Source organism: Poromitra crassiceps (genome assembly GCF_964638095.1).
Source record: "Poromitra crassiceps genome assembly, chromosome: 28".
Lineage (NCBI taxonomy): Eukaryota > Metazoa > Chordata > Actinopteri > Beryciformes > Melamphaidae > Poromitra > Poromitra crassiceps.
Genome location: NC_139651.1, coordinates 18,035,531 through 18,061,237, shown reverse-complemented (window position 1 = coordinate 18,061,237; position 25,707 = coordinate 18,035,531). Strand labels below are relative to the sequence as shown.

Genomic DNA, 25,707 nt, shown 5'->3' with positions numbered 1-25,707 from the left:
TCTCTCCCTCTCTCTCTCTCCTCTCCCTCTCTCTCTCTCTCCTCTCTCTCCTCTCTCTCTCTCTCTCTCTCTCCTCTCTCCCTCTCTCTCTCTCCTCTCCTCTCTCTCTCTCTCCTCTCCCTCTCTCTCTCTCCCCTCTCTCTCTCTCTCCTCTCTCTCTCTCTCTCTCTCTCTCCTCTCTCTCTCTCCTCTCCCTCTCTCTCTCTCTCCTCTCCCTCTCTCTCTCTCTCCTCTCTCTCCTCTCTCTCTCTCTCTCTCCTCTCCCTCTCTCTCTCTCCTCTCCCTCTCTCTCTCCGCCACTCTTGTTCACACCCTCTAGGCTTGGCTCTGCCTCCACTCCCCTTCTCCACCTCCCCTCTCTCTCCCTCTCATGCTCTCTCTACCTCTCTCTCTCTCTTTCTCCCACCTGTGTCATTCCCTGGGGCAGTGTTTCCCCTACAATTGTACAACGAGGTCCCCGCCAGGCCTGATCTTTTTTTACTAATAACATAAATGACTAATATGAATAAATAATGACATCACAGTCTAATCCTAATGTTAATAGTATCCAAATCTGGCTTCAAACGGCCAAAATTGTGGTCGCCAGCGAGGATCCCCCTGCAGTCGGTTTAGGTTTTGAAGTCCCTCCAGTCCTGAAAACAATTATAGGGAAACACTGCTGGTATCTATCTATCTATCTATCTATCTATCTATCTATCTATCTATCTATCTATCTATCTATCTATCTATCTATCTATCTATTGTTTGATTACACCCTTCTAAGTAAATGATATGTCTGGGAGATTTTCTTGATTTACTCAGTGTCATTGGGTACTTAAAGAACATCTCCATAGGTTCTTACACAGATGACAAGACTGAAATGAGGACATTGTAATGTGTGACTCTATTAGGAGGGTGGGCCTGGTATTCAGTATACTCACATCCAGAGTCCTGCATCCTCTAGGACAGTCATTCCCAAACTGTGCTCCGGGAGGCTCCACCTGGTGGCGCTCAAGAGCCTTGCTGACTGCAAATCAGCCTATCAGCAAATAAGATGTGTTTATGTGTTGGTTATTTGCAGTCTGACTCGCAACAGTAGCCTACTAGTATTTAGCCTCTCTGATGCTATCTGTATGGTGAAATCAGTGATATTTTTTTAATGGAGAAAAAAAGTTGAAAATTAGTTTTGGTGCATGTGGTACTTGGTCTGAAAAGTTTGGGAACCTCTGCTGCTCTAGGATAACATGGAACACAGTGCCATTTTAACCCATTGATACCTGATGCAGCATTTGTGTGTGTATCCCTTTAAGACTGTGAACCGCGTCACGCGGTTCACGGTCTTAAAGGGATACACACACAAATGCTGCATCAGGTATCAATGGGTTAATAACAGGAGAGCATAACTACAGCACTGAGTTGAAGTGTGTGTGTGTGTGTGTGTGTGTGTGTGTGTGTGTGTGTGTGTGTGTGTGTGTGTGTGTGTGTGTGTGTGCGTGTGTGTGTGTGTGATAGTTATTATACTTGGGCAGACATGAATATCTCGGAGCTTCATTTTGGGCTACATTCACCTGCTTCCGTGCAGAATAATGTGGAGGAGCCGGTCCTCCCTTTCACCATGCTGCCCCCTGGTGGGTCAGACTGTAACTGACAGGCTCTGGTCAATTCGCCATGCTGCAGTTTTTTTGCACACTGCTGTCAGTGGGTGGGGCTTCTTAATTAATCTGGAGAGGTTTAGAGACGGGTTTGATTTCCCCTGTGTGACGTCAAACTTCTGTCCTTCAGTGTCCTGTATGAGCTCTCTGTCTCTTTGATGGCGTGAAGACGAGCTGATTGACTCGGGTGTGTTTGATTGACGGGGGTGTGTTTGGTTTGCTGTGTTTAACGGGGTGAAAGGTCAGCAGGGGTTGACCTCTCTCACACCCACACACTCTTCCTCTGCTGCTGGTTCCCACAATAAACACTCCCCACCTCCCAGCAGGAGAGCTCCTCCTACTGCTCGGGCCAGGATGACACTCAATTTGTCAATAATCCTCTGACAGAGGCTCATTGATGTAGAATGGGAGAAAGCATCCGTTGCGTTCCAGCGAGTTGTATTTATTTATTCGACTTAAAGGAGATTTCTGGTTTTTTACACCCCAGACCTTATTTCCAGCTTAAAATATGATGTTTTACTCACTCAAATAACTTTGATTTCATTCGGATGCCCACAGAAGATATTGAGCTCGGAGTAGTATCCTCAAACAGGCTATAACGGGCGCAAACGGGGCAAAGCTGCATGCGCTCTGTAAATAACACCTTTTCTGTCACACAGGTAAGCCTTTTTCTCACTAAGACCGGTCGTAAATATCACGCCTAGTCCAGAGCAGACGTAAGGTGCAGTCATGGGTGCAGTATAGACGGTTTTCACCTGTGTGTTGCGCAATAGCTACAACCCCTCAGCACGGCTGTATTCAGACCCCAGTTATAAACTGGAAACCGCAGTACGTTATAAACGTTATAAATATAGTCACGTTATAAACAACTAACCAATGCTGGGGGTCCATATGGAAAGTAGAAATCGAAATGGTTAAAAGTTAAATCAATTTGGTCATTCAGTGGCATTTTACTGCCATGTAAAGTAACGACAAGTAACAGTTAGCCGCTAACATTAGCCACACTATTACAGCCGATTACCCATCAGCGGAGCGTCATTCGACGTCGGCACACTCTTCTAAACAGGTCGCGTGCCACATTCCAGTGGGCATTCCCATGCTTTCACATGGACGCGCATCCCTACGACCGGCGTAGTTAAGACCAGACGTAAGCCCTGTTGGTGCAACAGGCGTAAGTCCACTCTAAAGACTGGTCTTTGACCGACGTAGGAGTTACGACCAGGCATAGTTAAGACCACTTGGTGCAACCGGCCCCTGGTCTTCTGTCCTCCTCTGCAGCTCTGATGTTTTTTTTGATGAAAGTTAAACCCACGGTGCGTGATCTGTATGGTTTGAGGCACTCTTGATGTTTGATACCTGTGGAGGTCAGTGCCACTGATGTACTGTGCATATGGTAAATGGTAAATGGCCTGCATTTATATAGCGCTTTTATCCAAAGCGCTTTACAGTCAGTAGGTAGTCTACATTCACCCATTCATACACCAATGGCGGCAGGCTGCCACGCAGGGTGCCTACACACCATCGGGAGCAAGGAGGGTTAAGTGTCTTGCCCAAGGACACAACGACAGCAGCTGGGAGGGAGCGGGGATCGAACCGCCAACCCTTGCGTCATTGGCCGACCCGCTCTACCTCCTGAGCTAAAGCCGCCCACTATATTAATGAATAGACCGTTTAGTCCTGCAGTGCAGCCTGTTTCTTCCAGAACCGTGGTGCTTTGGGAGCCCAGCTTTGTCCAAGATAGCGCTCCAACAGTGGATTATGGTCTACTGACACATTTGGAACCATTAGATTATTTAATTGAGACCATAAATTGGATAAAATCTGTGTATCATGGATTTCAAAAGATTACAACCAAGGTGATTACGTTGCTAATTTGTGCTTCTACTGGCATTAGATTTGCATTAGTGCTTGTTGGGTCTGGCCACTACTGCAAACTTCACAATAGATAGATAGATAGACAGACAGACGGAGGTAAATTCTGGCGTTAGACCAGCAGTAAGATCAATGACAGTAGCACAACATATCTTATATCAAAAACACAAAGATGTAGGTGTTGGTGAGAACTTAGAAAAAACAATATAAACATATTTACACAACTACTACAGCGCTCTTGCATTTTGCCATAATGGTCCACAGAGCATACCTGTATTATATTATATAATACTACTATGACTGTACAATATGCGTGCCCCAAAGCAGAACTTACACTGTACAGCCAGGAGGATGTATTAAATGACAAGCTGTCATTGTTTAAGTAACGTTAACACTTTGTTTGTCAAATGCAACGTTCTCATTAGCTTGGTTTCACGCTTTTAATTTGAAGGCCGAAACAGGAAATGGTGTGATAGTAGATTGAATTGACACTGGTCTGTCAATTCTATCATTTCACACATACCATTTCCCTTTTTCGCCTTCAAAGTAAAAGTGTAAAAACAATGAAACGTTCGCCTGTGAAGCCTCAACCTGTTTGGATTATAATAACTTTTAGAGAAAACAGCCATCAGCCATGCCGTTTTATACTACGGTAGTTTATTGCCAAATGCTTTGGGGAACAACTTGATCAAGCTTGGTCAGAAAAGGTCTGTCTATTGAATGGAAACAGCACCACCTCTCGTAACGGACAAGCCCGTAAAAAAAAAACTCTCGTAACGGACAAGCCCGTCTTTTATTGTCACACGAACACCACAATACATGCATGCGGCCACAACACACTCATGCTGACGGTGGCCGGTGAAAAGTGTCCTCTGCATTTAACCCATCCAGGCATGTCCTTTCCTCCGAGGGGCAGGCCAGGAGCAGTGGTCGCTTTCTCGTACAGCGCCCGGAGACCAACTTCGGATGTTGTCGTCACTGGTCGGATGACGATGACGATCTGATCTTCTGCATGTTTTTTAGTGGGGGGGTTATATACGGAGGAACCCCCTGGGGGGTACGGGGAGAACATGCAAACTCCACACAGAGAGAAAGGCCCTTACGACGAGATACCCCACCTGGGCAGTGGGCACTGAAGATATGGGGGGGAACACAACCACAGCGCTCACAGTGTCCCAGGCGAGAATCGAACTCAGGACCTTCTAACTGTGAGGCGACAGCGCTACCGACTGCGCCACCGTACCCCTACCTACCACCTGCGATGCTACCTTCAAGAATGAGCTCATCCATTCATGTCTTTTTTCTTGTCTTTGTCTTCTGTGTCTCCAGCATTACACCAAAGACGCAGACGGCCTGTGCACCCGGCTCATTAAGCCCAAGCTGATGGAGGGGACGGTGGCAGCTCAGGACGAGTTCTCCAGGAGTAAGGACACACACTGCGCCCCCCAGGGACATTACACACACACACACACACGCTGCGCCCCCCAGGGACATTACACACACACACACACACGCTGCACCCCCCAGGGACATTACACACACACACACACACACATACACACACAAGGTGATGGAGGGGACAGTGGCAGCTCAGGACGAGTTCTCCAGGAGTAAGGACACACACTGCGCCCCCCAGGGACATTACACACACACACACACACGCTGCGCCCCCCAGGGACATTACACACACACACACACACACGCTGCGCCCCCCAGGGACATTACACACACACACACACACGCTGCGCCCCCAGGGACATTACACACACACACGCACAAGGTGATGGAGGGGACAGTGGCAGCTCAGGATGAGTTCTCCAGGAGTAAGGACACACACTGCGCCCAACAACATTGCTCCACAGGGATGTGTGACACACACACACACACACACACACACACACACACACAGACACACACACACACACACACACAGGCACTAGCCTACTGGGGCGTTAACACAAATGCACCCTGGGGTGTGGGTGTACACTGTCACACTAAGCTCACACACACAAAGTCTGCAGTGGGCATGGAGATACACACACACACACACACACACACACACACACACACACACACAGCCAAAGCTAATGCTCTGCTATCAGCCCAGTCTTAATAGCATTAATCCACAGAGGGTAGTTAATCTCTGTGTCTTGGGACAGCAGCTTTCTCCAGCTCTCAAGGTCAAAGCTTAGCCTTCCTCTCTCTCCACCTCTGCCTGTCTCTTCACTCCTCACCCTCTTCCCATCTGACCTGGAGGGCAAACATGATGACAAGCTCAATACCGACCAATCAAGAGAGAGAAATGTTGGACTCAATCAAGGCGTCCCTCCCCCCAAAAAGAGTCCTCCATCTTGCATGCGTCCACCACGGGGATGCATACAAGATGATTGCTGGCATGGATGTTGAAAGTTGAATTCATTTTGGTAGTTTAGTTTAATAGTTGTTGGCGGTCTTCAACTAAAAACAACACACAAAATATTGACAATTAATATATCTCTATTTTTTTATTGGCAATAATCATCCCTTAGGCTCCATTTTTATGTTATTCTTTATTTATTGATTGATTTGTGGGCGGGGCTATAGCATAGTGGATGACTACTAGTCTTGTTGTGTTTTGGCTGTGAAGACTGCTAAGTGTCATGTGTCCTCTCTTGCCAGGTGGCTGGGCCCTGAACAGGAAGGAACTGAAGCTCCTCCAGACCATCGGCAAAGGAGAGTTTGGAGGTGAGGAATTGATCTGTAATACCACAGTAAAAACACCTCATCATACCCAGAATCACAGACTGATCTGGTATACCATAGTACAGGCATCACCAAATGGCGGACCGCGGTCCGGGTCCGGACCCAGACGCTGTCCTATGCGGACCCATATTTATAACTGATAAATCATTGAGGATTATTAAAGTTTGACGGAGCGTTTCAATTTTAACTGGCGCAGCATTTCTACAATTTACGGTACTAGTTCACCAGCCACAGACCCAATTGCATGCATTGATAATTGCATGTGATGCTACTCAGCCAATCAGGGCCACCGCTCAGCAGCTGCTTAGAGGAGTAATGGCTGCTCCCGTTTCCCGAAAAAGCAATGAGATAAACAGCCATAAGTGCAGTTCTTGCAGAAATAGACTCGATAACAACAATTAACACAAACACTATGATGCACCAGCAGAGTTTATCGGCCGGAAATATATTTAAGTCGTTCTTCTAAAATGGATGGATTATTTTGGACTGCATATGTGGCGACGCTGATTGGCTGAAGGAGTTGTCTGTCAAGGCAAGTACTCCCGCCCACTGATATCACTGTGAGATAACGTTATCTTATCAGGATGGTTCTGCCAGCGGTTGACACTTCTCTCATTGAACAAGAGCAAGTGGGGGAATTGTTCAAATGTGCTCAGATAGTTTTGGTTGAGACTGTTAAAAAGTGCAGCTAACTAAAAGAAGAAAAGGGAACTCATGGTACACTTTTTATTTCCTTTTTCTAAAATAAGGCTCTCTATGTATTTTACTTTTCCAATGCAGCCCTTATTTTACTTGAAAGAGAAAATATCATTTATGTATTATTAATACCAGTTAAAGTGAAAACTGAAAATACTATTTTTATTTGAAAATATATTTTTTTCTGAAAATAAACATTGTTGAAATACTGAATTACTTTATTTGATTTAACAGTCAGTTGTTGACTACATGCAGACGTTGATAGAACTATTAGGCTATACTTCAATATATATGGCACTGAATCGTCACAAAAGTTAGACGTTGCGATGTTCTGGACCTTTGCTCGAGTAAATCTTCTCTAACTGGCCCTCTTTGAATTTTAATTGAATACCCCTGCCATAGTAGAAATACCTCTATCATACCCAGAATCACAGACTGATCTGGTATACCATAGTAGAAATACCTCTATCATACCCAGAATCACAGTGGTGGGGGCGGAGTTTCTGCAAGCGGGACAAATGGAGGATATTTCTCTGTGGGAAAACACATAGTGAAGGTAAACACTGCCCATCTGCTTATATTAAGGACATTATAATGATACAAAGTGCCATCTTTGAAGTGTCACCCTGTGTCTGTGTCCCTGTCAGATGTGATGGTGGGCGACTACAGAGGGACCAAGGTGGCGGTGAAGTGTATCAAAAACGATGCCACAGCGCAGGCCTTCATCGCCGAGGCCTCCGTCATGACGTAAGCTGCTGCTACAACTCTGCTTTCTGCTATCAACTGTGTGTGTTTTCCACTGTCCAATATAAAGTCATTCTCCATCACTGGTTTCATGTGATTTTGATTTATTTCAGTCACAAAGAAGATTGGGTCCATATTCACCCATTTGCCATCTTCTTTTGAGATGTTCAGAGTGACCTTAATGTGTTCTTCATGCCACCACTGGATTCTTCTGTTTCTGTATCTCTACAGGCAACTGAGGCACAACAACCTGGTGCAGTTGCTGGGGGTGATTGTGGAGGAGAGGGGCAGTCTCTACATCGTCACAGAGTACATGGCCAAGGTGTGTCTGTCGCACTGCTGACTGCTTAGATGCTCCCTGAATGTTTCCTGTCATGGAAAACCTTTTGAACGTGTGCCATTTGTGTTGTCAAGGCTCATAATAAGGGAAAATGCTGTGTGCAAAAAGATTGGGAAATGTCCCAGAAATGTGTTCATTTTTAAAGCTGTCAAGGCAGCAAGTACCTTTTAAAAAATAATCAGAATTTAAGCCAATACGTTGTGTGGCATTCCAATTAGCTATAAGGGAAAATACAGTCTAACAATGCGTTTATGCTCGGAAGTGATGAAAGAATCATGGAAAAGTCATTGCATTTGATCAGCAGCACGGTTGCCCTCTGTCTGTTTTTCCTCTCCCTCAATTTCATGTTGATTTGTTGCACACAACAAAGGGCGTTGTTTCAAAACGATAGTGATGCGTGTGCTCATTGAGATATACCGTAATATGAATTAGGGTTGTCAAAATTATCGAAAAGTATCGATACTGAAAATTTCTATCGGATACAATACTCATTTGCAACAGGTGTCGATAGTATTGAAAGTATCAATGCTAAAAAAATTAAATTAATACAATACTCATTTGGAACAGTTTTGATACTATCGGTGCTTTCTTTGAATGAAAAATCACTGATTTTCCGCTCCCTATCATTGGGTATCTGTTGCTTCAACAAGCTAAACGTGTTCTGGTGGCTAGAGCAGCAGGGCTAATCTGCTGTCCAAGTTCAAAGTTTTATCAGGACTAGATTATGGAGAAGTGTGCGTCTGTCCGTCCATCTGTCTAACTTTATTTTTATGCCTCTTGATGTGTCGTCATCCCCCTTCCCGTGGTATCGAAAATGGTATCGAGTATTGATATTTTCCTGGGTATCGGTATCGAAGTAGAAATTCTAGTATCGTGACATCCCTAATATGAATGTATTGAACATATGATCTTTTATATGTCGATGCGTGTGCTACTCAAAACCCGCTGGGCCTCGCGGGCTGGGTTGGCAAATTAGGAAAATGTGGCGGGCGGGGCGGTTCCGAAAATGACAAAGTAGCATTATTAAATAACTTACAGCAGCAAAACAAGTACCGTAATTTCCGCACTATAAGCCGCACCGGAGTATAAGCCGCAGCAGCAAAATTGCCTGTTTGTTACATATATAAGCCGCACCGGACTATAAGCCGCGGGTGTTTTAATGTTTTTTTTTTTTTTTTTTAATTGTGTTTTAATGTTTAATTACCATATGTAAGGGTTCATGCACAGAGGGGATTGTCGGGAAAGAGATGGCTGTTTGAGGAAGCTCCCATTTATTAACATTTCAACAAAACAACATAACACAACACCACCTGTGTTTTTTTTTACAGTGCACACAGTGTCCGCGGTGTGGTGAAAAGAGGGCAAGAGAGGAAATTAAAACAGAAGTGGATTTATAGTTAGAAAGAGTGCTAAAAAAGAGAGAATTCCGTTTTTTTTTTCCGTTTTTTTTCGAAAATATATATATATATATATATATATATATAAGCCGCAGGGCCAAAAAACGGGGAAAAATATAGTCCGAAATTTACGGTAGTAACAAACAAGTAGACTACCGGTAACTAACATTTTGGAAGGATTCTATTAGGTTGTAATTATTATTTGAAGTGACCATAAACGAATTCCACCGCATATTTTTGTCTTAATGGACTGTGATCTGTTTTTCAACTTTACTGCGACGTGACCATATCAGTTGAGAGTGGTGAAGACGTATCAACGAAATTAAAATATATTGGAAAGGATAAGAATTGTTTCTGTAGTCTTACCTCCCTTTGAAGAACTTTTGGATCAGGCTAATTGAAGAAAGACCCATATTTAGAGTTTGTAATGACGACGACGCAGAAATAACTGACGTGAATGAACAGCTGTGCGTCTGCACTCATCCAGAGCAGAACTGTGGCACGCGTGTGAGAGAGAGACACGTTCATATTCAAAGACCGTAGTGTCACCGATCGGCACCCAGCTATGATCAATATTCGTCTTCAGGCTGGTATTCCCACGTGTCTAGGGGTTAGCTGGCATCTAGGGGTTAGCTGGCATATGATCCGATGACATAAGAAAGAAAACAATAAACCAGACTGTCATTAGAGAGAGAAGGAGAAGCTGGTGTGTTCTCTGGCCCAGGTGATGTGCCGGCTGCGTCGATAGTGTCCAGTACGATGCACGAGCAACGTTCATGTGGACGCGTGACAGGACATAAAGCAATACACGCATACAAAAGAAAGCCTAACGATGATGGAGCGTGGAAAATGCGCTCCGTTTCCTCTTCAGCAAAGTCACATGACCGCAGCGTGAACCCCCGAACAGCGCTTCCGGGGCAATCCTATTCACTTCAGTATGACCTCACTCTCGTAACGGACAAGCCCGTCTTTTATTGTCACACGAACACCACAACACATGCATGCGGCCACAACACACTCATGCTGACGGTGGCCGGTGAAAAGTGTCCTCTGCATTTAACCCATCCAGGCATGTCCTTTCCTCCGAGGGGCAGGCCAGGAGCAGTGGTCGCTTTCTCGTAAAGCGCCCGGGGCCCAACTTCGGATGTTGTCGTCACTGGTCGGATGACGATGACGATCTGATCTTCTGCATGTTTTTAGTGGGGGGGTTATATACGGAGGAACCCCCTGGGGGAGCACGGGGAGAACATGCAAACTCCACACAGACAGAAAGGCCCTTACGACGAGATACCCCACCTGGGCAGTAGGCACTGAAGATATGGGGGGGAACACAACCACAGCGCCCACAGTGTCCCCCCATTAACACACAACTCACCCCCTCCATGACAGTCCAAAGAGGCAGGAATGAAAGAAAAAAATTATATCTACCACACATAAACTGGAGGGATCGAACTGTAACAGTAGACCTAAACATAAGGCTTATCGTTCACCGTTAAGATGTGACGAATGCATAAATAAAGGCACATAAAAATAAAATTAATTTGTTTGTGTGAGTGCGAGAGAAAGCGAGTTTGGACACCTTGGAGAGCTCCGCACGCGTCTGAGACATACAGTATGGCATTAAATTGGCCATTTGTGGGCCACCGGGTTGGGTTGGGCTCGGCGTTGACGCATATTTGAACAGGGCGGGCGGGGCGGACTGGCTCTCTTAACGGGTTGGGTTGGTGCGGTTCCTTAAAAAACCCTGACCCGTGCATCATTACTGTCACTACTGTACTATCACTATCAGGGTTCGAGGTTTGTTTGGAGCCTGTACTCAGTCACTCATGGCACAGTCAGAAGCTGTGGGTTAACTGTGATATGTCTGTATGTTAAACGTGTGTCCTCTCTCACAGGGCAGTCTAGTGGACTACCTCCGCTCTCGAGGGCGGACCGTGCTGGGCATAGACTGCTTACTCAAGTTCTCTCTGTAAGTTCTCCTTCATCCCAACTAGATTTGTACAAAAGACAAATGTTTCATCTTTTCAAGGTCTAGTGATGAACCGCAGCGCTTTGGCTGTGAGGATTTGAATTGAATCAAAAGACTGATGTCAAGGCACTCGACTAGGAGGGTGAAAGAGCCATTTGTTTAGGTAAACAACCCACGTGTGGCTAGTTTACCACGATCAATTGCAAGTTGATCTGCGAGTCAAGCGCCTTAGCCTCAATTTAATTTGAATTCAACTGTAGAATAAGCTTCAACACTTCAGTCGCCAACCAATAAGCACAAGTAACAAATAGCATTAGCATCCAAAACTAAAAACACGATTTCAGACGGCAGCCCGTCTTTATTGTCACACAACACACTACAACACATGCATGCGGCCACAACACACACTCATGCTGACGGTGGCCGGTGAAATATGTCCTCTGCATTTGACCCATCCAGGCTTGTCCTTTCCTCCAGGGGGCAGGCCAGTAGCAGTGGTCGCTTTTTCTTTCCAGCACCCGGGGACCAACTTCAGATGTTGTCGTCACTGGTCGGATGACGATCTTCTGCATGTTTTTAGTGGGGGCTTATGTACGGAGGAACCCCCTGGGGGGTACGGGGAGAACATGCAAACTCCACACAGAAAGGCCCTTTCGACGAGATAGCCCACCTGGGCAGTAGGCACTGAAGATATGGGGGGGTCACAACTCCAGCGCCCACAGCGTCCCAGGCGAGAATCGAACTCAGGACCTTCTAGCTGTGAGGCGACAGCGCTGCCGACTGCGCCACCGTACCCCGTAACTAAGGATTGCGAGGTTCACTGTTATAGTGTGAACTGTACACCTAGAATGAACATGGCAGATACATGCTAGGAAATGGCTACGGGAGGGTATAATGGTTTTCAGTTCAACCTCAACCGTAGCCATTGATATACATAAATATGTGCACCTGGCTCCGATAGGTGAAGGTTAGTGTTGGAGTGGAGACCACCTAACCAAGTCAAGACAAAGGTCCAGACCAGACCATAGTGAGACCATTTTCAAGAGCATGACTCTGATGATGGGTTCACCTTTACAGCAAACATTCAGGCGGTGTCTCGTCATAGACGCGTGGTCAATGGGTCCGCGTGGGGGAAATCCTCCCATTCTTCCCAGGCATCAGTTAGCATTTAGCCGCTAGCCCAGCCCAGGCAGACAGGATCGGGGATTCAACCACCGCAGTAAACGCACATCTGAACAGACGTCTATGTCTGCTGTTGAATCCCCAATCCTGTAGTGTAGAGCCGCAGCACCGTCCTTTGGTGAGTCAGCCTATTGAGATATATGTTTCCCCCCCCCCCCCCCCCACCGTCTATTCTCGCGCGCCAGCCATAGTAATTTTGTGGGCGTTCCCACACACACACGTTAGCTCTGGTAACTCGTAACTCTAAATCATTATTTAGGATTTTTTGTAAAATACAAATGGGTGTACAGTATAATTACACTCTGTGACAGAACGCAATCTGATGATCTGAAACATGAGGAGAGTGGTTTCAGCAGTAAACTTTTCAAACCGCAAAGTTATTTGTTGCAAAAAAGAATTTACACACAATCACAGTAAAAATCAAATGAAAATAAATAAATCTTGAAATAAAATCCCGAGTCTGGATTGTCTGAGACCAAGTCAAGACCAAGACCGAGGGAGGGCGAGTCCGAGAGACGAGATCGAAACCATCGAAATGTGGTCTTGAGCGGTCTCGTGTACTCCCAATGATCTCAGCCATCCTATCCTCACCGCTGTCTCTTCCTGTCTCGCTGTGTCCCAGCGATGTGTGTGAAGCCATGGAGTACCTGGAGGCCAACAACTTTGTGCACAGAGACCTGGCAGCCCGCAATGTGCTGGTGTCCGACGACAACATCGCCAAGGTCAGCGACTTTGGCCTGACCAAGGAGGCTTCCTCCACACAGGACACAGCCAAGCTGCCCGTCAAGTGGACCTCCCCGGAAGCACTCCGAGAGAAGGTGAGGCGTGCGTGGAGAGCAGACCCAGCTCCGTCAGCAGTGGCATCATTATCAGTTGTTTTGATCTGCTTGCAGTAGCAGATAGTAGGGGTGGGTGAAAAAATCGATACACCATTGTATCGCGATACTTTGCCTGACGATATTGTATCGATATTTGGACGCCAAGTATCGATATTCGATTTTTTTTTTTTGCAGGGCATGCCAGGCCACCGGGCTACTATAAACTTTAGTTCCAAGGCCAGCAGTAAACAAACGGTAGCCTATTTTCATTTTGTTTTAACAGTAACAGTTTTGTCATAACAGTAATTTACAAATTCCCCAGTAACTGAATGGGCTGCACAAGATGTTTTGTGTAAGTGAAGTTGCATTGTTCAAAAACTACCTAAGTACAGTAGTCCACACACACATCCAGTTAAGGTGGACCGTAAGTAGACTGTAACAAACAGCTCAGTTTGTCAGGTGCATGCAACTATGACATGACTTTATGAAAGTTGTTGGTCTGTCTACTTGACAATGTTGCTGCAATAAACTGGTTGAAGTCAGATGTACAGACTGGAAAATTGTTCTTATATAAACCAGATGTTGACAAAGTTTTCCTTTGGGGACATCATTTGCAGTTGAAAAAGTAAGAAATCGCAATATATCGAAATATCTCAATATTCAATCTATCGCAATATTCAATATATCGCAATATCGCAATATCGCAATACTATCGTATCGTGACTCAAGTATCGTATTAGTATCGTATCGTGGGCATCTGGTGATTCCCACCCCTACCAGATAGGTGGAGTTTGAACGACACAACGATAGCAGACTTTGGACTTTGATGCAACACTGCGTCTAGTATCTGCAGCTATGATACTACTGCAAACAACAACAAACATCAAGCGACCAGTTAGCACTTGACCCGGGCAGCTTTGTAGCAGCTTTGTAGCAGCTTTGTAGCAGCTTTGTAGCATCTTTGTAGCAGCTTTGTAGCATCTTTGTAGCAGCTTTTGCCACCGGAGTTTTGAGGTCATCTGGGTGTCGATCTAGTTTCATACTTTGCTCCTGGCACCAGTTCTGTCAACCAGTTATACCAGTGGAATAATACTAGTGGAATTTCAGCTTGCAAAACAAATTTGGATAAGTACTGATTTGAATGTTTGTATTTTGAATTCAGTCTTTCCTAACAGTATTGAAGTAGTATCAACATTTCAGTTACCATGACAACACTATTCAGAATAGTCAAATTCCATCCGAAGTAGCAGTAAACAATCAAGTCCAGTTTTGATGGATAGAAGTTGCTCAAAAGAATTGAGTCTCTCTTTGAATGTCTGAATTTGAGGTCCTCCTCTCCTCTTCTCTCTTGTTCAACAGAGGTTCTCCACCAAGTCGGACGTCTGGAGCTATGGCATCCTACTTTGGGAGATCTACTCCTTTGGGCGTGTGCCTTACCCCAGAATTGTAAGTACCTTGACAGGCCTCTATGGCTCATTAAGGCCTGAAGAGTGCCAGTAGGGGGCAGGCTTCATTGCAAGTAAAAACAGTTTGGCCCTAGAGACCAAGATGAATGGGATGTCTTGTATCGTTCTGTGTTGACCTCAAAACAAATACATGTATTGATTTAGAAATAGGAGGGAGGCTGAATAAATGAGTTCCTACACAGGTTTGAAAAGTATGGACAATGAATTTGATCATTTCCAAACTGTGAAAGGTTTGGAAATTCCACAAAAAGCTCAGCAGGTGCTGTCAGCATGAGGAGGTGCTATCAGCATGAAGTGGTGCTATCAGCATGAGGTGGTGCTATCAGCATGAAGTGGTGCTATCAGCATGAGGTGGTGCTATCAGCATGAAGTGGTGCTATCAGCATGAGGAGGTGCTATCAGCATGAGGAGGTGCTATCAGCATGAGGAGGTGCTATCAGCATGAGGTGGTGCTATCAGCATGAAGTGGTGCTATCAGCATGAGGTGGTGCTATCAGCATGAAGTGGTGCTATCAGCATGAGGTGGTGCTATCAGCATGAAGTGGTGCTATCAGCATGAGGTGGTGCTATCAGCATGAGGAGGTGCTATCAGCATGAGGAGGTGCTATCAGCATGAGGTGGTGCTATCAGCATGAGGTGGTGCTATCAGCATGAGGTGGTGCTATCAGCATGAGGTGGTGCTATCAGCATGAGGTGGTGCTATCAGCATGAAGTGGTGCTATCAGCATGAGGAGGTGCTATCAGCATGAGGTGGTGCTATCAGCATGAGGTGGTGCTATCAGCATGAGGTGGTGCTATCAGGAGGTGCTATCAGGAGGTGCTATCAGCATGCCTCAGCTGACTCAGCATTTTCATGGAAATGTCTTGCAAATGTAGTATGCCATTTTCACAAAACCTGTGCATCCGGTGATATTAACAGTGTTGTGTGCGCTCACTCTGCCCTCCCCCTCTCTCTCTGCCCTCCTCTCTGTCTCTGCCCTCCCCCTCTCTCTCTCTGCCCTCCTCTCTGTCTCTGCCCTCCCCCTCTCTCTCTCTGCCCCCCTCTCTCTGTCTCTGCCCTCCCTCCTCTCTGTCTCTGCCCTCCCCCTCTCTCTCTCTGCCCCCCTCTCTCTGTCTCTGCCCTCCCCCTCTCTCTCTCTCTGCCCCCCTCTCTGTCTCTGCCCCCCTCTCTCTGTCTCTGACCCTCCCCCTCTCTCTCTCTGCCCCCCTCTCTCTGTCTCTGCCCCCCCTCTCTCTGTCTCTGCCCTCCCCCCTCTCTCTCTCTGCCCTCCCCCTCTCTGTCTCTGCCCCCCTCTCTCTGTCTCTGCCCTCCCCCTCTCTCTCTCTGCCCCCCTCTCTCTGTCTCTGCCCTCCCTCCTCTCTGTCTCTGCCCTCCCCCTCTCTCTCTCTGCCCCCCTCTCTCTGTCTCTGCCCTCCCTCCTCTCTGTCTCTGCGCTCCCCCTCTCTCTCTCTGCCCCCCTCTCTCTGTCTCTGCCCTCCCCCTCTCTCTCTCTGCCCCCCTCTCTCTGTCTCTGCCCTCCCTCCTCTCTGTCTCTGCCCTCCCCCCTCTCTCTCTCTGCCCTCCTCCTCTCTGTCTCTGCCCTCCCCCTCTCTCTCTCTGCCCTCCTCCCCTCTCAGCCCCTGAAGGAGGTGGTGCCCCGGGTGGAGAAGGGCTACAAGATGGACGCCCCGGACGGCTGCCCGCCCGTGGTGTACGACCTGATGAAGCAGTGCTGGACCCTGGACGTGGCGGTGCGGCCCTCCTTCCGCATGCTGAGGGAGAAGCTGCAGCACATCAGAGCCAAGGAGCTGTACCTGTGAGGAGGAGGAGCCAAGGAGCTATACCTGAGAGGAGGAGAGATGGGAGGAGCCAAGGAACTGTACCTGTGAGGAGGAGGAGCCAAGGAGCTATACCTGAGAGGAGGAGAGATGGGAGGAGCCAAGGAGCTGTACCTGTGAGGAGGAGAGATGGGAGGAGCCAAGGAGCTGTACCTGAGAGGAGGAGAGATGGGAGGAGCCGAGGAGCTGTACCTGAGAGGAGAGATGGGAGGAGGAGCCAAGGAGCTGTACCTGTGAGGAGGAGGAGCCAAGGAGCTGTACCTGAGAGGAGGAGAGATGGGAGGAGCCAAGGAGCTGTACCTGAGAGGAGGAGAGATGGGAGGAGCCAAGGAGCTGTACCTGTGAGGAGGAGGAGCCAAGGAGCTGTACCTGAGAGGAGGAGAGATGGGAGGAGCCAAGGAGCTGTACCTGAGAGGAGGAGAGATGGGAGGAGCCAAGGAGCTGTACCTGTGAGGAGGAGGAGCCAAGGAGCTGTACCTGAGAGGAGGAGCCAAGGAGCTGTACCTGAGAGGAGGAGCCAAGGAGCTGTACCTGAGAGGAGGAGAGATGGAGACCAGCCCGGCCGCCAAGGAGGAGCCCCCCCTCCTGCCCGCTCCCCTCCCCTCATGGGACTGCCGTACTGTCGCTGCCTCCCCTGAACCTCAGCTGTCCCTCAGTCTTACTCTGCCTCCCCTGAACCTCAGCTGTCCCTCAGTCTTACTCTGCCTCCCCTGAACCTCAGCTGTCCCTCAGTCTTACTCTGCCTCCCCTGAACCTCAGCTGTCCCTCAGTCTTACTCTGCCTCCCCTGAACCTCAGCTGTCCCACAGTCTTACTCTGCCTCCCCTGAACCTCAGCTGTCCCTCAGTCTTACTCTGCCTCCCCTGAACCTCAGCTGTCCCTCAGTCTTACTCTGCCTCCCCTGAACCTCAGCTGTCCTTCAGTCTTACTCTGCCTCCCCTGAACCTCAGCTGTCCCTCAGTCTTACTCTGCCTCCCCTGAACCTCAGCTGTCCCTCAGTCTTACTCTGCCTCCCCTGAACCTCAGCTGTCCTTCAGTCTTACTCTGCCTCCCCTGAACCTCAGCTGTCCCTCAGTCTTACGCTGCTTCCATAACAAAGGACTGTTTCTGTTTCTGTTTGTGTGTCACCAGACACTTTTCCTCCTCTCTGTCCTCCTCTTACTCTATACCTCTCTCTCTCTCTCTCTCTCTCGGTCTGAGTTTCTTTCTCTCTCTCTCTCTCTTCCCCCCCTGCTCTGTCCTCTTATACCTCTCTCTCTCTCTCTCTCTCTCGGTCTGAGTTTCTCTTCTCTCTCTCTCTTCCCCCCCCCCCCCGCTCCCCCTCTCCTGAACATGACACCAACATTAGTCAAAAAGTTAAAATCACTTCCAACATTAGAAAAAAAGTTAAAATCACTTCCAACATTAGTCACTACCACCAACATAACATCTACCATAACACATAACCACAAAACTGAAATGACATTTTAATAAGTTAAAAAAAAAAGTAAAATCACATCAACATTACCAGTTCCACTAACATGCAGCTCTACCATAACTTAAGGACCTCTGCAGAGACTGCATGATACAGGCCAAACCCAACATGGAGCTGCTGGGTGAAGGTGGTGCTGACTCTGTACAGCAGCTTCATGGCATCAGAGACGTTCTAGAGGGACAGATGACTCTGTACAGCAGCTTCATGGCATCAGAGACGTTCTAGAAGGACAGATGACTCTGTGCAGCAGCTTCATGGCATCAGAGACGTTATAGAAGGACAGAGTCCCTGACTCTGTACAGCAGCTTCATGGCATCAGAGACGTTCTAGAAGGACAGATGACTCTGTGCAGCAGCTTCATGGCATCAGAGACGTTCTAGAAGGACAGATGACTCTGTGCAGCAGCTTCATGGCATCAGAGACGTTATAGAAGGACAGAGTCCCTGACTCTGTGCAGCAGCTTCATGGCATCAGAGACGTTCTAGAAGGACAGATGACTCTGTGCAGCAGCTTCATGGCATCAGAGACGTTCTAGAAGGACAGATGACTCTGTGCAGCAGCTTCATGGCATCAGAGACGTTATAGAAGGACAGAGTCCCTGACTCTGTGCAGCAGCTTCATGGCATCAGAGACGTTCTAGAAGGACAGATGACTCTGTACAGCAGCTTCATGGTATCAGAGACGTTCTAGAAGGACAGATGACTCTGTGCAGCAGCTTCATGGCATCAGAGACGTTATAGAAGGACAGAGTCCCTGCCTCATGATCCACGTACACCTCTGACCCGGGAGCAACGACGGCCGGACACTTTGGTTTTGACGCCATTGTGGCAGAAAGAGGCACCAGTTGGAGAGCAAATTAAACTCCAGGACTTCTCATTCAATCCAAAACGTTGTAATTGGGGTGGAGGCTGGCCTTTTCCTCCACATGTTAGTCAGGGGCTCCTTCTTCTTTTTGCCCCCCCGTCATTCCTGGATGTCTGTGTGACTCTCTATCGTTCTCTCTCTCTCTCGCTCCCTCCCCTCAGCGTATCTGTATGACTCTCTATCGTTCTCTCTCTCTCGCTCCCTCCCCTCAGCGTATCTGTATGACTCTCTATCGTTCTCTCTCTCTCTCTCGCTCCCTCCCCTCAGCGTATCTGTATGACTCTCTATCGTTCTCTCTCTCTCTCTCGCTCCCTCCCCTCAGCCTATCTGTATAGCCGTTTTCCCACATGCGTACCGGAAAATTACCTGTAAGTCAATATCGGACATTTCCCTTCACACCTGGGCTCTCGCATGTGGGAATATAGCAGCGAAATTGCCTGTATGTTGGGGGGCGGGGCGGCACTGCAGAGCAGGTGGGGAGTGACGTGTCAGCAAAACTCCGATGGTGAAATAAGTTTGCTTGTCACACAATAAATCACACTCGTTTGACTTAAGAGGGCATGTATGTTGTATCATTCACATTCGCTAACCAGTCTTTGAACTGAAATATTTGAAGAAGTTGGGATCCGTGTCTGAGAGAAATCGCCTGGCTGGTTCGATGTTTATCCGTTCACCTGCGTCGCGTTGAAGCACTTTTTACAGACTGGCTTCGTTTGATGTGTCCGGGCTTGCCTTCGCTGTCAGCAACGTAAGCAAAATACTTCCACATTTCGCTTCGTGCATTTGCTTTCTCAACAAGCGTTGGGCGACTTGCAAGACTCTCAGAGCTGTCTGTGTCCCTGTCGGGCTGCTGACTGAAGGAGGAGGACTGAAGGACTGGCCAGAGAGCGAGCAGGCAGCAGAGAGGGGAGAAGGGGAAATCAGCACGCCCACACATGAAGCTGACATACTGCTCTTATTATCACAAGATAATTTCGCCAGTTTGCTTTAATGTGCGCGAATGATTAGATTATGCCCGCTGGAACATTAAGCAACGTGTGTACACCTCGCCCATGAGATGGACCGGTGTCGCGGCAAATGACTTGACACGTTTCACACTTGTGCCCCTTATCGCGCATACCGCTCTTGTGACTGGCTCGAAACTGGTGAAATGTCCGCGATGACGGGGTCGCGCTTATACCGGAAAACAACTTTCACACATGAAGGCATTAGACCACGTTCCGGTCATTTAGCGGTAAAAAGCGCATGTGGGAAAACGGCTTATGACTCTCTATCGTTCTCTCTCTCTCTCTCTCGCTCCCCCTCAGCGTATCTGTATGACTCTATCATTCTCTCTCCCTCCCCCTCAGCGTGTCATCAGGTGTGGGGCCTTGGCTCTGTGCCAAAGTGCCTCCATTCTCCAGAGCTCCAGACTTCCCCTCCAGCACGCCTCCAATTGGACTATTCTACTTTTTTTTTTTTTAAGAAACATTTAGTTGTTTTTCTTTTCTTTTCTTTTCTTTTCAGGGAGGTTGTGAATTTGTTTTTAGTGCCATCTCCTCCCCAACCATCTTCTTCTCCCCTCACAGATGTGTTTTGTTCCAGTGTCCATATAGAGAGCGTCAACAGGAAGAGAGAGGTGTATCACGTTCGCCGCGCTGTGGCGGTGGGGGGGGGGGGGGGGGGGGGGGGGCGGGACTTAATAGGAGAAGGGGGGAGTGGCAGTTCACAAACGTGGTTGATTCATCATACGTGGGCTTGTTTTTTATATCAAAATATATTTAAATGATTAAAAAAAAAGCAACAGGGAAAAAAACGGACTGTTTCTGACTGGGGTGGAGGAGAGAAAAAAATGGACGACTTTGAGCAGCCGAGAGGAAAGACTCTTGACTCGTCGACTTGTCGTCTCTTGGCGTTGGGAGTGTTCAGTGTCTCTGTGAACGCTGAGGTCGGGGGTCGGGGTGGTGGTGCATGCTGGGATGTGAGAGGCCTCGGGTTCAACTGTCAGTGCTTTCAATGTTCGTTGTTTTATTATGCTATCATGATTATGAATAAATCATTCCATCTGAAACAGTGTGGAACCAGCTGCATCATGATGTCATAGGTTGGAGGGGGAAGGGAGGAGACATAGGAATACACATTATTATATTATATTATATTATATTATATTATAGTATTAGAGTTACTATAAAGCCCAATTCATGCTTCATCGCTCCACACTTTTGACAGATATGACGTCTTTAGTGACAGAAAAAAAGTGTCTCTCAACACTTTTCTGTCACCGGGAGAATGTCATCTTTTGTCACACAATGTGATTGGCTAGAGAGAGACTTCATCAGTGTATAGAGACACTGCATGAACTAGGCCACGCCCATCACGGGGGAAAAGCTCCGTTCATTTCCACACACCAGCGTCATTTTCCTTGAATTAAACATAGCTAAAAGCTGTTGTGTGGTGGGCTGCGCACACAACAAATGTAAAAAAAATCGCCAGTTAAAGTTTTTTTGTACTCCTGAGCAAAACGAGGAAGCCATTGAGAATTGGCGAGAAGAAAAATGTGGATCTAGCTGTCAAGGAAGTAAGTTGGAGTGTTCATCTTCCGTACAATCTTTTTGTGCAACACGCAACCATGCACGTGACATAGGAGAACGCCAGGATTGGAGGGGGGGGGTTTCTGTTTCCCCCCGTCTTGGGCGTGGCTTCTGAATGATGACGCGTTACGCAGTGTCTCTATGGTGTTTGACAGCCAGCCTACCTAACCTCGCGTCACCAGGCTCTTCTCGGCGAGAAAGAGCCTGGCTTCCGTTCACAATTGATTTTGTCACCCTACCTGGTTCCGGCCTAGAGCCCGCCCTAGACAGGAAGGGCAGCGTTTCTAGCTCGTCAACTTTTACGTTAACTTGACAATTTGACACAAGTATCAAAACGGCAAACAACAAAACAAAAGGGACGTACCGAACAAACTTTTTGAAGAAGTTCTTGTAGAAACATTGCGGATTCACAATCTCACATCTTTTAAGCCAATACAGAAGCTTTGCATCAGACAATTAATCGAGGAAAGAGACGTCAAGCTAACGGCAACAAATACGTTTTTTGGCGCACGTCCTGGTTCCGTGGTTTACGCCCCCATGACAAAAAGCGGGGTGAAAGGTGCCCAGACTAAGCCTACCTGGGGGAAAAGCGACAGGGCTCGGTGTGGGCGGAGTCAGGGCTAGGTGTGGGCGGAGCCGAGGAGCAGAGCCAAAATCAAGGTGCGGAGATCAAGATAGAGGCCATCTTTTTTGCCTTTGGGGACTCTGCCAAGATGTTTTGATAGTGATTTGTGAGGATTCTTCTTCTTGTTTTTCTCTGCTGAAAGTATGTGCAGCTCACAGATCCCCGAGTAACCACATGTTAGGTGGGTTCCTATGACCCCCTACTACTCAGGCAAGGCGATTCACCCGTGTTGACCATATGGTGGCGCTAGCACACTGAAAAGAAAACGGGGATGAAACTTGACTCCAGATCCAATTACAAACCCGAAGTAAATCAGATTCCCAATGTGGATTCACAAAACAAATTGATTTGAAGTTGATCTGACATTACCTAGTTCCGATTACATCATTTTTAGTAGTAGCCTACTTTGAATGTGGAACATCGTTAAAGTTCTGAAAACCCTGGCGACCAGTCATTTGGCTCTGAGACAAAGAAGGAAACTGACGTGCAATTCACAGCAGAGATGCAACGTTTTTCAACGACTTTTTCCGACTTAAAGTTTGTCGAAAATTTCCTCAACTTTAGTTGCTCTCCGTGACCTTTTCTCATGGAGCAGGTGAAGCAGAGAGACATTTTTAGGTCAATTTTGGGGCGGTTCAAAAATATATATTTTCAATTTGATATTGGCTGTTTATTTTCAAATGGCTCCATGAAGCCATGTGAAAATACCTGTTGGTTATGTCACTAATGACCAGCCTGTTGTGTTGTTCCAGATGAGCAGCAGCAGCAATGATGTTGTGCCCAGACACCTGCTGGAAAAGAAGTTAGTGCCAAATATGAATGTAGCCTACTTGTCCTTCCCTTGTTAATAGTCTAGCATGTCACATTAGTAATGTCACTATATACTACAAACACTTCCATCAAAGGACCATAGCCTCAATCAACATTGTGACGAGTGACTTATTTATTTATTTTTATTTAGATTAAACTCTTTGAGATTATAACTTTAAATCAGGATTCTGAGAACAAAGTCAGAATTGCGAGTTACTGTCAGAATTTTAGATTAAAGTCCGAATTCTGCAGGGGGAAAAGAAGCATACTATCTGACATCACTGACGATGTCACTGATGATATTATCGATCCGTGGTGTACATGAATTTGAATTGAATTTGTCTCGGGTCCCTAGATTTTTGTGACGTCAAAGTAGAGTCACAAGTCTAAAAAAGGTTGGGAACCCCTCTGCATTTGCACCTCAGGTGGAATCTGTGGTCTATTTTGTATCTATTGTGGGGGTTCTGGACATGAAAACATTTGGGGGGGGATTACCATCATGAAGACCACCATACGGTCACTTCAAACTCACCATGTAGCACCGCAGATTAAAAGTGACTTCATATAATAATATTCTAGCAACAATATCTTGATAGTGATTAAAATGCTCCCAAAACACAACATTATTATCTCAATATTTTATTTTTCAATTTCCAGAACATGAAAAGCAAAAAACGAAATCTCCGACACGGAAAAGGGGGGGGGGGATACAACATTACAACGTGCTGCTGCCAGCCGCATAAGGTGCTTCTGTGCTTGTCAGAGATTGTGTCCATACGCACGACCGAAACCATGTCCATCAGCCACAGCTGAAAAGAAGGTGGAGAGGGGGACTTCCACTCCTTCAGAATGATTCTCTTGGCAACAGTCGTCCCCTGCGTCAGAGACTGCTGCACAGCCGTAGGGAGGAGCAGAGAGGATTCCGAGCAGCCGAAGATGCCGAGTTCCGCCTCCGGCTGAAGGGTAGATCTTGTGCAACCTTGACTTGGAATGATGAAGAACGGTGAGTGACTTTAAATTGGATCAGTTGGTGTCTGCTGTTAATTGAGCAGTGTTGGACCACAGACAGGCTCCTGTCCCATATAAGTTCAGACAAGTCAACACTAAGCTCCTCCCGCCACGTCTCTAATCCTCTCTCGTCTCTAATGGGGTCCCTGATGCAACCATCAAACAGACACACAAATCTAGAAATAAGATGCCTGGAGTGAGGGGGGCTTAACAAAACATAAAAAAGCATGTTCATTAGGGAGCACTTCAAAGTCACGAATCTTGGAACATAATCTGATTTGTAGGTATATATATATATATATACATATATATAAATATATATATATATACACACAGTTTATATATAGCGCCCCCTAAAGTTGATGTCCGGACTTCACCACACATCCTATTAGACGTAAATTTGAAGGGCTTTCGAATGGCGTTAGTCCCGTGTCTGTACGTGCTTCCGTTCAAAAGACACAGCCCTTACCCCCCCCCCACACCCAAGCTCTCAGGTTGCCATGGTTTCATACAGTAACTCCCAGCCCCCCCCCACCCCCAGCTCTCAGGTTCAGAATATTGATCTGTCTGGGTGCTAAAAGTGTTACCATCCATGAAAAAACAACACATGCAAAATATTTTTGCAATACATGGTGATCTAGGGGGGCAACGGCACATCAGCTTTTTCGGCAACAGGGGGTAACTGGCTCATTGGGGAGCCATGATCTCTCTCTCTCTCTCTCATACAACAACATACAACGACACAGACATACAACATACAACCACACAGACATACAACATACAACCACACAGACATACAACATACACAACACAACACCAAACATAGAAACACATAAAAACAAATCAAAAACAGGCCTGAAAACAAAAGAAAAACAAGGCCTTATACCACAAAAGAAATAATACAGGCAATGTCAAATAAAAGAAAGAAAAAACAGGGACCAGTTCTCTACTGACCCTTCATTGTATTGCGCTTCTGGCAGAAGGCCTTCTTGGTACGGATGGCTAGTTGCCTGGACTGGCAGTCCTTCACATACAGCTGGTATGCCTGGTCAAGTGTCCCCTCCTGTCTAATGAGAGATAACTCCTCTGAGCTCCACCTGGTGCTGGTGGAGGCTGGAGCCATGATGCTCAGGGAAGGCTGTGGCGCAACCTTCCTGCTTGAGTGGTTTGCCAGTGGGCACGTCTGTAAAGGGGAGACTCATGGGTACTCATAGAATCCATTCTCATTCAGATATCCTGAGGTGAGAGCGGTCAGGGGTCCCCTTTGAAATTGACCATGCCGGCTTTTCAAAATTCATTCTTTAGCCCCCTTCCTTCCCGACAAGGTAGCATGGCATCATTGTTGGTCCCAATGGATGCTGAAGGTCTTACAGTTTCATACCCTATCTTCATCTTCACAAGTATCTTCTTCACTCTAGATTTAAGAATGAGCCTGCTAGAGCTAGAGTCATATCGGCCGCAGACGCCAGTAGAACATCGGGGACAGCTCCAGCCGGGGACAGGTCACCAAAAACGGGGACTGTCCCCGAAGATCGGGGACGTCTGGTCACCTTATTTAAATCTCATCTTGTCTCAAAAGTCTCACTTTGAGTTTCACTAACCCCCTCCTGCCCCCCCCCCCCCCCCCCCCCCCTACATCCTCCTGCTGGGGCAAACAGTGGTCTGGGGCGCGATTTCATGTG

At 47.1% G+C, this 25,707-nt stretch overlaps 1 protein-coding gene across 1 annotated transcript in view; it reads left to right on the top strand.

Annotated features, from left to right (window-relative positions):
• Nucleotides 1–17,493, top strand: part of cskl (c-src tyrosine kinase-like) — a gene marked incomplete at its 5' end in the record, with an annotated part of 38,981 nt that extends 21,488 nt beyond the window's left edge. The window contains 8 exons of the mRNA XM_083662184.1: nucleotides 4,833–4,926; nucleotides 6,162–6,227; nucleotides 7,589–7,688; nucleotides 7,917–8,007; nucleotides 11,318–11,391; nucleotides 13,196–13,391; nucleotides 14,751–14,837; nucleotides 16,475–17,493. Coding sequence (XP_083518310.1) covers nucleotides 4,833–4,926; nucleotides 6,162–6,227; nucleotides 7,589–7,688; nucleotides 7,917–8,007; nucleotides 11,318–11,391; nucleotides 13,196–13,391; nucleotides 14,751–14,837; nucleotides 16,475–16,657 — 891 coding nt within the window. The 3' untranslated portion in view covers nucleotides 16,658–17,493. The remainder of the gene's footprint in view (nucleotides 1–4,832; nucleotides 4,927–6,161; nucleotides 6,228–7,588; nucleotides 7,689–7,916; nucleotides 8,008–11,317; nucleotides 11,392–13,195; nucleotides 13,392–14,750; nucleotides 14,838–16,474) is intronic.
• Nucleotides 17,494–25,707: the final 8,214 nt, after the last annotated feature.